This window comes from Marmota marmota, unplaced genomic scaffold (genome assembly GCF_001458135.2).
Source record: "Marmota marmota marmota unplaced genomic scaffold, marMar, whole genome shotgun sequence".
NCBI classification, from domain to species: Eukaryota; Metazoa; Chordata; class Mammalia; order Rodentia; family Sciuridae; genus Marmota; species Marmota marmota.
The window spans coordinates 11,489,627-11,504,660 of record NW_026000240.1 but is presented as its reverse complement, the minus strand read 5'-3'; the positions used below and the strand labels follow the sequence as shown (position 1 = coordinate 11,504,660).

Here is a 15,034-nt window from a genome sequence, read left to right as displayed (position 1 = left end):
GAGCACCGGCCCTTGGCCTTCAGGATGAACAGGGTGACGCGCGCACTCACTTCAAAGGAAACAGCTGCCGCTGCAGGCCTGCAGCCCACTTCCCTTGGTCAGTGTCAGTCCTCCTGCTGCGGTCAGTGAGCAAGCGACCTGCAGGCAGAGCCTCCAGGCTCCAGGCGCACCCTTCAGAGCAGGCCTCGGCTGGGTGCTGCTGGCGGTGAGGAACTGCCCAAGGCAGAGGTGGCCTGAAGCTTTCCTACAAAAGGCCAGCTAAGACCGCCAGGCAGTTTTGCCAGGGACAGACGAGTAGATCTATGTTTTTTAAATTTATTTGGGATGCCGGAGATTAAACCCAGGGCCTTCACATGTTAGCCAAGCACTCCACCACTGAGCACATACAGCTTCAGCCCCTTTTATTTTATTTTGAGAAAGGATCTTGCTCAGTTGCCCAGGCTAGTCTCTGAGACTGTAGGTGTGCACTGCCGCACGAGGCTAGGTTTGTCTTCTAAATTGGTTCCCTGGCCGTGGGATGTAAAATGGATGAGGGTGGCACCATGAATCCAGTTGGGTGTGTCTCATAGGAAGAGTTCAAGGGGCCGGGACCAGGGTGGTGGCAACAGATGGAGAAAAGCTATTTCATGAGCCATTTGTAAGAATAGTGTGACTAGGCAAGGGTCACAGTGACAGGACAAAGTCGGGCTGTCTTCCAGGGTTACTGTGGAGCAACGAGGTGGACAGAGATGCCTTTCACTACAGAAGGAATAAACCCCAGAGAAGGAATGAGTTTAATGGAGAAGATGTGGACAGAAAGCAATCTGAGAGACCTCAGATGGAGGTGTATATACTCAGTGGTGGAGTGCTTGCCTAACATGTGAAGGCCCTGGGTTTAATCTCTGGCATCCCAAATAAATTAATTAATTTAAAAAAATATAGATCTACCTTGCATGTTACCTTCCATGGAGATGAGGTCTTTGCAGATGTCATCAAGTTAAGGCCATACTGTTACAGGGGGCCTACACTACTGGTAATACCTGGTGTCCTTAGAAGAGGAGGCAGATTTAGAGGCACAGAGACACTGGAATGACAAAGGCCACATGGAGACATGGACGGAGAGCAGAGGGAGGGTCTACAAGTCAGGGGATGACAGAAGCCCTTAGCCTGATTCTTATCCAGCCTTCGGAGGGGCTGGGGACACTGCCAACATCTTAATTTGGGACTTCTGGCCTACTGAACTGTGAGAGAGGCAAATATTGTCTTAAACTGCACTCTGTGGGTCTCTGAAAGAGCAATTGCAGGACTCTAACAAGCACCAGGACAAAAGTTTGCCTCTGGCTTCAGACAAAACTGGGAAGGAAGACCTGTTATGGTCTAGATGTGACGGGTCCCCAGAAGCTCACAGGTGAGACAACAAGAGCTTTAACCCAATCAATGAATTCATCCCCTGATAGGGATTGACTGAGTGGAACTGGAGGCAGGTGGGGAGTGGCTGGAGGAGGTGGGAACTGGAGGCACGGCTTGGGGTGTGTATTTTGTACCTGGAGAGTAGAGTGTCTTTCTGCTTCTTCATCATCCTGTGAGCTGCTTGCCTCTGCCACACTCTTCTGCTATCATGTTCTGCCTCACCTTGAGCCCCAAGGAATGGAGCTGGTCTTCTATGGCCTAAGACCTCTGAAACCATGAGCCCCCAGATAAACTTTTCCTCCTCTACAATTTTTCTGGTAGGGTCTCTCGGTCACGGTGGTGAAAAATCGGACTAAAACAAGACGAAAGCCAGATATAAGGCACTGGATGAGAAGAGTAACGAGATAGTCAACTGCCTTGCAAAACTTACCTGTTGGGAGTACGAACCACTTGAGGTCTCAGATTCAGTTTTTAACTACACGATAAGGACAACAGGATCTAACCCATTAGGCTGTACACGTGGCTACAGTCTGTAATCAGGTTGTTATAATAAGTCACTAGGCACAAGCTGGGTTGTACATCAAGCTAGTATTTATGCATTTTTATGATACAGCCTCACTATTACTGCAGGGCCAGGCCTGTGCACCTTACTGCCCCAAGGAGAAGCTGATTTTGTTTGCCACTGCTCTAAGAGTGGTTCTAGGAGATGCTCTCAGCTGTCACAACTAGGGGTAGGGTGCCACCAGTCAACAGTGAGCAGAGACCATGGATGCTTTCGAACATCCCCTGGGCACAGGGCATCTCAAACAGAGCATCATCAGGCCCAATCGGCAGTGGTACCAAGCTGAACCATCTGCCCTTGTGATGCCCTGGATAGCTTCCAGTCACAGCTGCAAAAACCAAAGAGTTCACCTTCTCGTGGACGGCAGTCAGACCGAACTTGCACTCTTTAGAAAAAGTAAAACACATCCTTAAAGCCAAGGGCCACACACCTAGCAATCTCTGAATGCACTCAGCATAAACCACCTGCCAGTCTGAAGGGAGGAGGGGGAGAAATGTCCTCCTGAAGAGCCATGCCTTGCAGCTAGAAGCTTCCTTCCATGCCTGGTAGCTGGAAGCCACTGGAGGCCCTGCGGCTAAGCCCTGGGCTGCACCTGGGACTGCACTCAGCAGCGGGTGGGTGGACCCTTCCTCAGCTGGCACAGGCAGTGACTCCTTATCTCTAGCTCATGGCCACGTCTCACGTATGGCCCTCCTCAAAGCTGCTGTATCTCCGCTGCTGCCATCTCTGGCATGCAAAGCATTTGCAGTTGCCTCTTGGAAGCTATTGTGTAAATACGGCTGTGCATACTGTACATTTTTAACCAGCCTGTTCATCAAGAGTCTATGGTCTCTTGTCACCTTTCACCACATCTCCGGCCATAAGCAAGCAGAGCCTCTGATGCTACTCCCTCAGTGAGAACACCTTAGAAACGCGATGAGCTCACTGGGAGGCCAGGAGACCCCAGGTAGAGTAAAAGCAAAGGCAGGTTCTCGGCTGCCCTCTCCAGTGGAGCTGAATATCTTGCTCTGAATACAAGTTCAAACACACCTGAGCAAACGAAGGTGGGGTGGTTTGGGTGGCAACATTAAATACAACGGCTAACCTACCCGTGTTGGCGGGTGCAGTAGGCCAATGGGGGCAGTGCAGAACTTAGTCCTAACGTCCAGAAGTCTGTACAGATTAGAAAATAAGTTACACAGTGATGTTTCAAATACCCTCAGGATTTTCTTCGAGCTTCTGAAGTCATCAAAATCAAAATGGCATTACTATTTAAGATTGGCTCTATACTATTTTATTTAAGTCATATTTAAGTCAAGAGATTAATTAAAGCTTTTGATCCATTGAGATGGAACAAATATTTCAACAAATGGAAAATGTTCAAAGGTCAAGAATTCTGGCATTTGAAGAGACATGTATAATCACCCTCGCCTAAAAGCAAAACATTGCATAGCCAAAGAAACATGCTATCTCATGGGAGAGCCATATAAAATACAAGAATTCAAAAATTATAATTTCTCTCCAATCTTTATTTATGGAATTTACTTAGCTACTATAAGTTTAGACTGCCTCAGCTCATAGAAATAACCTTTCCTTGCAGATATGGAAACACTGTTTTCATAAAATAAAAACTGGCATATTTACACATTTGTCTCAGTCACAGAATGGCTTTTCAAAGTAAACAATATTAAAGTTTTCCTTTGCCTGTACAGCCAAATAACTGAGTAATTCATAATATGATCTGATAAAGAAGAAAAGCTTGCAGGACATGGTGGCTCATGCCTGTAATCCCAGAGGTTCAGGAGGCTGAGGCAGGAGGACAACAAGTTCAAGCCAGCCTCAAGCAACTCAGTGAGTCACTAAGCAACTCAAGTGAGAACCTGTCATCATGCCAAAAAAAAAAAAAAAAAATAGAGGTAAAGCTCAATCTGTGTTTCAATTTAGTTCAAATTATCAAGCTACAAAGTAAGCACCTGAGAAACAGCACTGAAATTGATATTTCATGATAAATCTGGACATTTATTTCCTATTCTCATAGGGTTGTTTATGTCACTCTCCACGCTGCTTAGTTTTACCCTGTGAACCAGCCTAGCCTGTCACATGCCACCAGTTCAGAACATCCTTATTTCCTCCATACATGGAAATACACCACTGAGTCACATTTTTGTAAAATCCAAGTCCAGATTCTGGGGAAGATAAAATACTAGTACAGAATAAGCAGGAAAATACTTCACTGGGCACATTTATAAAAAATGTTCCCAGAGCCAAGGAGGGTGTGGAGTGTGTGCCTGTGCATGTCGTGGGGGGATAGTCTGTGACGTGACTATAGCAGAGGTTCCAGGGCACTCCTCCTGGCCAGTTCCCAGGGGCCAGACGTGAGCACACCAGCAGAGGCGAGCCACAGCTGGCCACCCACTAATGAGCTCTGTGCCTCGTAAAGGGAGTATGGTTTGCACAACCAGGTCATGGGCAAGCCTTGAAATCAGCAGTCATCAGGAACAGCGGACTTCAAAGTATGCCACGAGGGGCACTGGTACTGTCCCTTAGCCATGTGATCTGTTTTATACAGAAGCCCTGTGACTGGAGTTTGAAAGACACTGAATGGGAGCCATGAGAGTGCCCACCCAGGGCTGTGGAGGACCGACTGCCACACAGGGTGAAAGCTCAGGAGTGTGGCCTGCACCCCGTGCAAGCCCTACCAAAGTCGGCTAGATGGCTCACCCCGTTACCAGAGGCCATCTAAGGAGAACGATGTGCAGACACAACCACGACCCATTGTGCAGAAGCCGAGTCTCCCCTCCCCGGGTTTGCAAGGGCGGTCACCCCAGCAGGCCAGTGGGTCCAGCACTCCTGGGCCGGGGGTCTGGTGGCAGCGGCTCACCAAGGCTCACCTCTTCTTCTTGGTGATGATGAGCACGTCGTTGAAGAGGAAGAAGTAGACCTGCTGCCTGGAGGTCCTCCTGGAGAAGAGCACCATGTCCTCCACGAAGGCCGTCAGCTCCCCCCTCTTCACCAGCCACCGGGACGAGGACACCAAGGGGAAGGGCTGCAGAGACACCACAGGGCCAAGCCCAGTCACGGCCACGGTTTCAGCCATGGCCAAACACGAGAAGCGCTTTCACACAATGAGGGGCATCAGCCACGCGCCATCTCAGTGCGGCACAGGCGCAGTGCAACTGGAGAATCACTGAGTGCATGCTCCAGGAGAAAGGGAGACACCTTGGTCCCTGGTATAGAAACCCCATAGTCAGTAAGAAAATGTCACTGGATCATAACTGAAAGGGTAAGCTAAAGAGGAGTCACTTAAGATTGAAAAACCAGGTAATGAAATCTATCCTTGCCAACAGTAGGCATTAATCAATATGTAATAGTGATGTGTACACACGGCTTCACATGTGGGTGCCCCCGTTCACCACTCTCTTTGAAAGCCTGGTTGAGTTATATCACATTATTTTGTAATAATGCATGTTTCGTATAATGCTATGATTTATTGAATCATTCTCTTTGATAGACATTGGGACTATGTACAATCTTCTGGCTGTTACAAATACTACAGTAACTGTTTATTTCATTTTATACACACAAAGTACAGAATGACGTTTCAGAAGTACAGCTGTTGGGTGGTAGTAAGTTGCACTTGTAATTTTGATGGTATTTTCCGAACTGCTCACCACTGGGGTGGTGACAATCTTTTCTACCAGCAACATGCAAAAATTCCCCTTTCCTACAACCTCATCAATAACATGTGTTCTCAAACCTTTGGATCATGTATAAAGCTAAAGGCTGGAATTCTTTATCCTAATTTCAAAGGGCGATTTTCTCCTCAGTGAAGTAAAGCATCTTTGCGTTCTAACTTGTAATTTTCTAATATACCTATCACTTGCATCTTACATAACGGGGACATTATCTCTTTCACTTGTATGTGAGTTACAACTGTTTCTTCCCAGTTTGCTACCCACCTTTCTACCTTTTTATGCTTTTTATTTTTCCCTTCACAGTGAAATTTCAGATAGATGAAATGAGCACCTTTTCTTTTAATATGTCTGGATTTGGAGTGAGCTGGCGGGCCTTTCCCACAGCGCTGAGGCTGTCCTGCTGAACCACATCGCCCTGGGTCCCTTCTTTAATGAGAACTTTCCCGTGACTCCCGAGTGGCCCCTGTACAGCTCCTACTGCTCAGGAAATCTGCTATGAGGATCTGGGCAAATCACCTGGCCTCTCTGAACCTATTTTCTCATCTTGAAAATGAACTTGGTAGAAATAGCTTTTATCCCTGAGGTGTGACAAGGTCCTCAGATGTTGTATTTCTAATCAGTACTCCCCAGTGTTTCCAAGCGGTCTGAGCTAACCCTTCATCTCCCTTTGTAAGCCAGGTTTCTGCATCCCCGTCACTGCCGTCAGGGGGTTAGAACAGAAAAGTTCACTCCAACCTACCACTCAGGGCACCTGGACCCTGCTCCTGAATCTCCCACCACTCACCTAGTGACTTTGCTGACAGTTACTTACTCTCCAGCTTCATTTTCCTCATTGATAAAATTTAAATGGTGTGACTATAAAAAAGAGTGGTCCTAAAACTCAGGATGTGGCAGAGAACCTTCTTTCTGTAGAACACCATGAAATTCTGATCCCTCTAATTCCACTGCATGAGTTAGAAACACTTTTTCTAGGAAAACATCTGGGCAGTCATTGTAGGTTGCTTAATCAGAACCACAATCACGAGCCCTCTCTCCCATTCAGAACTCACTGGGAGCCAACAAAGAATGGCCCTGACCTAGATTTGCCATTAACTGTCACTTTCCTCTTTGTTCACCCTGCCATCCATTCAAGAGCAGAATCAGACAGGCCGTGATAGCAGCACACGTCCAGAAAAAGTTGTGGAAAAAAATGAACTTAAAAATAAAAAGTTTCCATTAACAATGTTTGTTACAAAGATTTAAAAAAAAAAAAAAAAAAGCCCTTATCTGATTTAGGGGAACACCCTGGCCCAGCTCATGGGGTACCACTGTGTGCAGGACATTTTGAAAATATTAGACAAATGTATTTTTTCAACTCTAAAATTCTACTGTTTTAACTACCTCCTTCCCTCAAGTTTGGTGTCCTAGGACAGGAACAAGGGGTTGGAGGTACACCTTAGATAACAGAGCTCCTGGCCAGCAAGGTGCTTCTGTCTGGAGAGGCAGGGTCAGAATTGCTTCAGCTGAGGCTCTCTTACCAATTGAGGGCCCTTCTTTGAAAAGCAAATTCCTATTCACTTGGCTGCCCTCAACTGTCCCTATTTTGATAAGATTTAAGCAAAAGGAATAATTAACATAGGCACAAGGATACCTTAATTTTAAATTCCAGTTGGGAGTTAATGGTGTACATCATCTCGGTCCTCTCCATCTTCCGGGCTCCTTCATTGCACAGTCGAACCAGCTGGAACAGAAGCAGAAGGTTAGGAGGGCCAGGCAGAAGCCTCACTTCTACTGCAGGTCCCGCAGGACTGACAGCACCTAGGAAGGCCCAGGACTCACCCCCATGGGTAAAGAACTCTCAGTTTTACACAGTTAAGATGCTCTACTAAGTTAGAAGCAGTGTGGCCAGACGGGAGGAAAAGAAGGTCCTCAGCAAGTGCAGTGGTACCCTGTAATCCTACCTACTCAGGAGGCTGAGGCAGGAGGATGGCCAGTTCAAGTCCAGCCAGGTCTACTTGGCAAGAACTTCTCTAAAAACAAAAAAATAAAAAAGGCTGGGAGTGTAGTTCTGTGGTAGAGTGCTCCTGGGTTCAATTCCAAGTACCACCACCAAAAAAAAAAAAAAAGTCCTGAGAAATTTCAAGCGCACACAGGCTCTGTCTGCAACACCCTGACACTCAGGTGTTCCCCAACACCATGCTCTCCACCCATCCCGCCCTTTCCTGTCCCCTGCTCCCATCTCTATGCTGGGAACCCCACTCAACCTCCTCAGCTGCACCCCTGCCCACTTCCAGACCAGAGCAGCAGGAATCAGACCACCAAACTTCAGAGGCGGAATCTAGGCTGTGTGCAGCATGGGATCAAAAATGGGGTGCAGAAAGAGGAGGTCTTGGGGGGCCTGATGGCCATGCTAAGGAAGTCAGTTAAATTGCAGCCCTGAATCCTCCACCACAGGCTTCTGCCAAGTACCTAATATATACTTGACTCTCTGGTCAATATCAAAACAAACTTAATTTCTAACTTTTTATTAACTGGAAAATCTGGAAAAAAAATGTCCACAAAAGGGTCATTGGCCATGAAGATGAATATGATTGTTAATAATAAAGGTTGGAAATTTTATTTTAATGCTACTGATTTGTTAGATAAAATAATATGTGCACATTACAATAAAATAAAATGCTGATTATAACACAGAACTAAATGAATAGAACCCAAGGAGGGGCCTTCTGCAATAGGAGCCCACAAATACAGAAATAGATGCCCTTATCAATATATCATTCATTGAAAAAGAGCAGTTAACTTAGTACCTCCTGTTTTAGGTGCTAGGGTTATAATACAATCAGAGGACACACCCACTCATACTCACACACACCAATCACACTGAGGTCGGAAAGGGTGCTCTAGCACTGAGCTACATCCCCAGTCCTTTTGAGACAGGGTCTCACTAAATCGCTTAGTGCCTTGCTAAACCGCTGAGGCTGGCCTTGAACTTATGATCCTCCTGCCTCAGCCTGAGCCACTGGGATTACAGGTGTGCACCACCAGGCCCAGCATCACTTTTTAAATGTAAGAAAATGACATTATTAAGTGTGGATCACCATCTTATTCCTCAAACTTCCCAACAGCAAATCCATTAGCAAAAGATGGAATTGTCCCACGAGGGGGATTCTGAGGAACCCAGGTAGCCCCCCCAGGGTAGGTTAGAAAGGGAGAAGCTCCCCAGGCGTCCTGAGCAATGAAGTCACTGATGGTGTGCAGCAGAGCAGCACCAACCCCTTCAGATACGGGTGCCACGGGCATGAAAAGACCTCTCCCCAGGGCATCGTGGCATCACAGTGAGAGACCTCTGAGTCCTGGCTCATCATCCCGAAGGCTCAGGAGGCAGAGGCAGGAGGACCACAATTCCAGGCTAGCCTCAGTGAGTTAGTGAGACTCTTGTCTCAAATAAAATATAAAAAGGGCTGGGGTGGTACAGCACCTCAGGGTTCAATCCCAGCCTGCTCCTCCCACCCCAGCTCCCAACTCCCCATCCTTCCCGTCCCGAGGATTCCTAAACCCACATCCATCTGGGCCTCTCCTCTGAAGTCCAGGCTTGTTTCTCCAGCCACCTGTGTGTTTCATGGATTCTCAATCGCAACATGTGCAAAGTGGGACTCACAGCACCTGCCTCTGTCCTGTGAGAGGGCGAGTGAGCTGCCCAGCCAGAGACCATCTGCCTTGACCTCTGACCCTACCATGCTCACCACACCCACCTCCAGCCCACCCGCAGGTCTGCTCCCCTCCTCCCTGGCATTCGCCTCCTGCAGAATCAAGGATACCTGAACTCCACACCTGGGTTCTCCCTGGTCCTGTCCCCACTGTCACCTTCACACAATACCCTGTGACTTCTTACACCAGCTCAGGACAAAGTCACTGACCCCCACGCCAGCCCCCTGCCCACTGCCCTCTCCTGGCCTGGGTTCCTCAGGCTTCTCATCACTCGCTGGCCTTGGGTCCCTCCACTCTCTGAGCCCTGGCTGGAGGCTGTCCTCATGCTCACCCTCAGCTAGCATCTCCTTGTCACTCGCCACCGTCTCTGTTTACTGCCTGACCTCCTCTTTACACTGCATACATCACGAGTGACGCCACCACATTGGTCCTATTCATCGCCATATTTTTGGCAGCTGGCATCATGCCCAGCCCAGTAGTTGATACTCAATAAATATTTGTTGAAGGAGAGGTCGGATCAGCAGCTATTCACCACCAGGAGCGGTCGAGACGGCTCAGCCATGACCCAGGACCGTCTGGAGCAGGGAGAACCAATTTCACTTGCACACAGCAAACATTCCTGTTTTCCAGCTAAGTGGAGAACGCAGGGCAAGGGGGCAAGCACGGCTGACCCACAGAAACACGAGGCTCCTTCTGGGACCGCGGCGGGGCCACCGTGGACCACTGTGGGGCCATGGGGGACCACTGGGGCGCAAGGGCCACCGGGACCGGCGCTCACCTTGCTCACTTCCTTCAGGGCCCTCTTGCAGGCCTCGTACTTGGGAGAGTCCCTCAGGGTTTTCTGGCAGATGGTCTGCAATAAAGAAGAAACAACATGGTGGACTGACTCACCCAGGAAAATACACCACGCTCAGCCACATCCTCTCACTCACAGAACACGGCATGCTGCACCAACATGATGCACAAGGACGACATTAAAACCCAACTGAAAAAGCTGGGAAACGATCTTTACACCCACGGTCCAGGGAATGGCCACGTAAGAGGACAGACTCCAGCCTGGTTCCGAACCACAGGTTGGCCCTGTGCTAGTTACATGACCTTGGGCAAGTCACCGGTCAGTACTGGCCTCAGTTTCTTCATCTGTCAGACTGGAATAATGTCAATATTACATAATAGGTTGCTGCAAGGGTTAAACAATAATTCACGTAAAGTTCTCATTTAAGCACCTGGCATACAGCACAAGTTAGTTCTAAGGTAAAACTGGGCTTGAAGAGGGTCAACTCAAGGTAAACTGAATTACAAATTGACCGTGCCTAATCTGAAAATCTGAAATCCTAAATGCTCCAACATCCACAAAAGTTTGAGTATCAACAGGACGCCAGAATGGAAAATTCCACACCATGAAACTTTGTTCCATGCATGAAATTTTAAAAAATATTGTATAAAATTATCTTCAGTCTTTGTGCAGAAGGTGTGCATAAAGCATAAATAGATGTCCTGTTTACCCGTGGGCCCTTCCCTAAGGTAACCTCAGGGCACATATGCAACTGTTCCAAAATCAAAAAAAAAAAAAAAATTCCAGTATCTGAAACATCTCATCCCAAGAATTCTGAATAGGAGATATTCACTCTGTACTTATAACTTTTGAAATGATACACAAAGCCCAGGGAACCATGTTAATTATTGAAAATGTTCCTTTTGGTTAACAAATTTAATTAAACTTCCAAATGAAAAATTTTAAAAATTAAAAAGATGATATTTTAAGTACATCTAGATTCTGCCCAGATGGCCTGATTCCCGCACATGGCAGAAAGAAGAGGTCTGCAGCATCAGGCAGGGGTGGAAGGTATGGTAACCCACAAGCCATCAGGACCTGAAATTTGAGTACCAGAAAGTCAGGCTTCAGACTGTTCCACGTGAGAATTCTCCCATTATTTTACCATGATCCACTCACGGTAAGAAATAAATTTATATTGCAACCAGCACACATGTGCACATAAATGAAACAAGACTATTCAATGAAATAACATTTAAACATATCATGAGACATGTGCACATCATGCTCTTCATATTCCACTCTACTTCATTTTTCAAAAACTGCTGTGATTTGAAAATCAATTTTATGACCCATTAATAGCTACAAAAGCAACATGAAACATCCTGGTTGTGTCCCTGCGGGCAGGCACCCCGTGGTGGAGCCTAGGCACACAAGTTTATATAAAAATCTGTTCACGTGTGAATTGTCTAGGAATGAAAACTATAGATTTACTCAGCATCCCAAAGGGGTCTGTGACCCAAAAAAGCTCAGACCCACCAGGCAATCTTGGCTTAAACAGCCAGCACTGGACAAAAATTGTTCCTTTGATTCTGGAGTCCCATTCTGTTCAAGCAATAGTCTCAAAGTTTCATTTTGATAACCCAGTTATATTCTGTCCTTAAACATGATGGATACCCATCTGAGAACAAGCAATGTGGTTTTCACAACTTCAAGTTTTGCAGTTCAATCACCTGCTACATAACAATCCCTGGGTAATCCCTTAGAATAAGACGCTGCCTGGCCCACTGGCAGGGTGAGACCTGTGTGGAGCTGGCTGTCCTCCACTGCCCACCCTGCCCCTGCTATCTGCTGCAGTTTGGCACACCTGGCATGCAGGCCTCTGCCCCGAGCCAGCTGCTCTCCAGCTGCAGGGTGTGCCAGGCAGCCTCTGCTCACTGCCCAGCATGCCCAGCTCTGCTCCCAGAGGGACTCTGACTGACATACTCAGGATGCTAAGATTCCAAAACCAGTGTGCCCTGCATAGCAAGCCCAGGTTTGTGTCCTGTAATGCCTCCCATGGGAAAGAGAAGCCTTAGAGCACCCTGGAACACCCAAATGGGAGGGGTCTTAATGACCAGGCTGAGCAAACTGAGGCTCACACAGAGTGGTGAGTTGCCCAGGGTCCTACCTTCAGCTCAGCCAGAACAGAAACCAGGGCTCTGTCCTTGAGAAAGCCAATACACTTCCCACTTCAACAATGTCAGGTGGGTGGGAAACGTGATCAAACTCCACCGGAGGGGTGGCACAGGCATAAACTGAAGATAAATTCCAGAGACATCCAACACAGGAAGACTTTCCAACAAAGAGCACTTTCTCGTGGGATTAGGGTTTTACAGAAGGAATATGCCTCAGTGTAAGTGGAATAAGGCTAATTTGCTTATCAGGTTTACAGTAGCACGGCTACCCAGGGGACAGGCCACAGATCAGGTCTTACATCCATCAGCAGAGGAAGGCGGGTCACCCTCTGCATGGGGAGGATGAGAAAAGAGATCATGGGCAGGTTCCTACAGTCTTCATGGGACTCGATCCGTGACAGTACTTCCTTGAAGGCAGGGTTGGTGGCTCTGAGGGGAAACAAAGCAAAGAGAAACTTCAAAATATTTCGTTATCCAGCTAAGCAGCAAGAGAAACTGTACCAGGGAACACCGAGGGCGCTCACCCCTTCTCAACGATTTTGAAACACATGAAAACAACATCAACCCAGGAAACAGAAATGGCCCTTCCGCTTCTCATGTTTCAAGGCTGAAGATCAGATGTGGTGTCATGTGACAATGTTAGCAATACTGTTAATACTGTTACTAGAACTGGGACATAAACAGAGGAAGAGGACTGGGTGGTGTGACGATGAACGTGTCAGGTATAAATTAGTATTCAGACTAGCTGCCCCTCTGGATCCCTGGAGCCACACCACCATCACTGAAACATGCTGCAGCCCCTGCCCTGGCCCTGGACCACCACCTAGGAAAGACATATTGTTGGGGCTGGAATTGGCACCAAGAGGCATCTGGCCCTTTGTTAAGGTCCTCTTTCTCATACCGAAAGCCAGCACACCTCTCCTCCTCTGCTGATGAAGAACAAGATGATCGGGCCACGGTGTTTTTATAGCTACTCCCAAGGACACCACCCTGAAGATCCATGCACTTGACTTTTACAGGCCAGACAGGAGCCCAGGAAAAGAATGGGGATTAGAGGTATCTGATTCCACCCCTAGGAGACCTGGGGCCTGGAAAGAACCAAAGTGAGACCTCCCAGGTCTGCTGACTAGCCCATGCACCTGTGCCACCTCCCCCTCCCCTTGAGCCCCCTGTGGAAGTCTGCGGCCTCCAGTGCAACTGCCTTTCCCAGGGGAGGGGCAGGGGGTGACAGGGAGCACAACTGGACTCCCATGCCTTGAAAAAAGCAAGAAAAAGAACCAGGAAGCAGGATGGGACAATGACTAAAAGTAAATAAATAAAAACACTGCCAGGAGCGGTGGCGCACACCTGTAATCCCAGCGGCTCAGGGGACTGAGGCAGAAAGATCCCAAGTTCAAAGACAGCCTCAGCAACTTAGCCAGGCCCTGTCTCAAACTGGAAAAATAAAAAGGGCTGGGGATGTGGCTCAGTGGTTTAGAGCCCCTGGGTTTAATCCTCAGTACCAAAGGGCCATCACCAGCCCCATCCTCCAGAGAGACCTCAGCACCCACCCCACAGAGCTGGCTAGAGCTCCCTGATGGTCACCACCACTGCAGCAAGCAAGATGCAACTTTCAGAGGCCCCAAGCTGGGTGAGAGCAAAATGCATCTGCCTTCTAATGCCAAAAGCTGCTCGTGATCAAGAGGAACCCTAAAAATAAAACCCACGATGCTGCTGAAGCTCAGAAGGTCAGAAAGAAAAGGTGTGGGGGGAAAGTTAATGTTGGACTCCTGTTTGCAGCATAATTAAATCATCAAGAACAGTTTTTCCTATTTCATTCTTTAGGCCCTCCCTCCTCTCCTCAGCACAGGTACAAAGGTGGAAGGAACTCTGGAGCCCCTATGAAGCACTTACTCCAGTGGTCAACAGAGAAAGTGCCCACAGGCAGAGAAGCCCAGAGCCCTGTTTCCATCCTACTCACTTAAGAACCCGCTCTGGGCCCCAGGCAAACAATATATTGCCAGTTACTGGGTTAGAAAACTGAGGGGTGAGTGCAGATCACCCCTGTACCTTTTAACAACTAAGGAAAACAAAAGGAAACCAAACCCAAGGACAGCAGCAAACCATAAAGTCATGTGTTTCGGAGAAAAGCTCCCCACAGACTAGACTTCACCTATGAACATCCAAAATTAATCCTCTTAAATATTTCTCCCTGGAAAACGGCTCACCAGGAAGCATTTCTAAATATCATTTAGGGATCAATTCACTCTGATCCATGAGCACAAGCTACCGGATGACCGAAACCGTGGCTTACAGCAGCTTCTGCAGCGTCCGCTGCTGGTAGACCTCATTGGTGCAGTACTTCACATAGGGGTCAAAGGTGGACGCCGTGTGCTTCTCCACAATGTCACTGATGTCATCGATGAAGATGTTATTCTGGTGTCTTGCTTCCAACTCTGTAAAGAATCTGAAAAATCAATGAAAACTGTTTATACTTCTTCCAGATCGCCTCATGTAATGCTATCATACAGGATTTAAAAACACCCGCAGTACACAGAACCAACTCAGAAGGTGCTAAAAGGAAAAGAAAAGAAAAAAACCCCAATGCAAGTATTTTGTTTCAATTTAAATATGTCATATGAACAGCTTTATTGTTTCAAGTATCTGGCTTTAAAACATCGATAATCCCAGGCATTTCTGCACCTTCAGGTACGATTCGGAATTGTAGATTTCACTATTTTTCAAGAATCCACCAAGTAGGAGAGCAGGGAGTTCATGCTTCTGTATTTTA

The 15,034-nt window shown here is 47.5% G+C and overlaps 1 protein-coding gene across 1 annotated transcript in view; it reads right to left on the bottom strand.

Moving 5' to 3' along the window:
* Arhgef26 (Rho guanine nucleotide exchange factor 26) overlaps positions 1–15,034 on the bottom strand; it is a gene marked incomplete at its 5' end in the record, with an annotated part of 95,165 nt that overhangs the window by 22,941 nt on the left and 57,190 nt on the right. Inside the window, 5 exons of the mRNA XM_015486736.2 lie at positions 4,822–4,976; positions 7,256–7,345; positions 10,091–10,165; positions 12,564–12,693; positions 14,558–14,710. Coding sequence (XP_015342222.2) covers positions 4,822–4,976; positions 7,256–7,345; positions 10,091–10,165; positions 12,564–12,693; positions 14,558–14,710 — 603 coding nt within the window. The remainder of the gene's footprint in view (positions 1–4,821; positions 4,977–7,255; positions 7,346–10,090; positions 10,166–12,563; positions 12,694–14,557; positions 14,711–15,034) is intronic.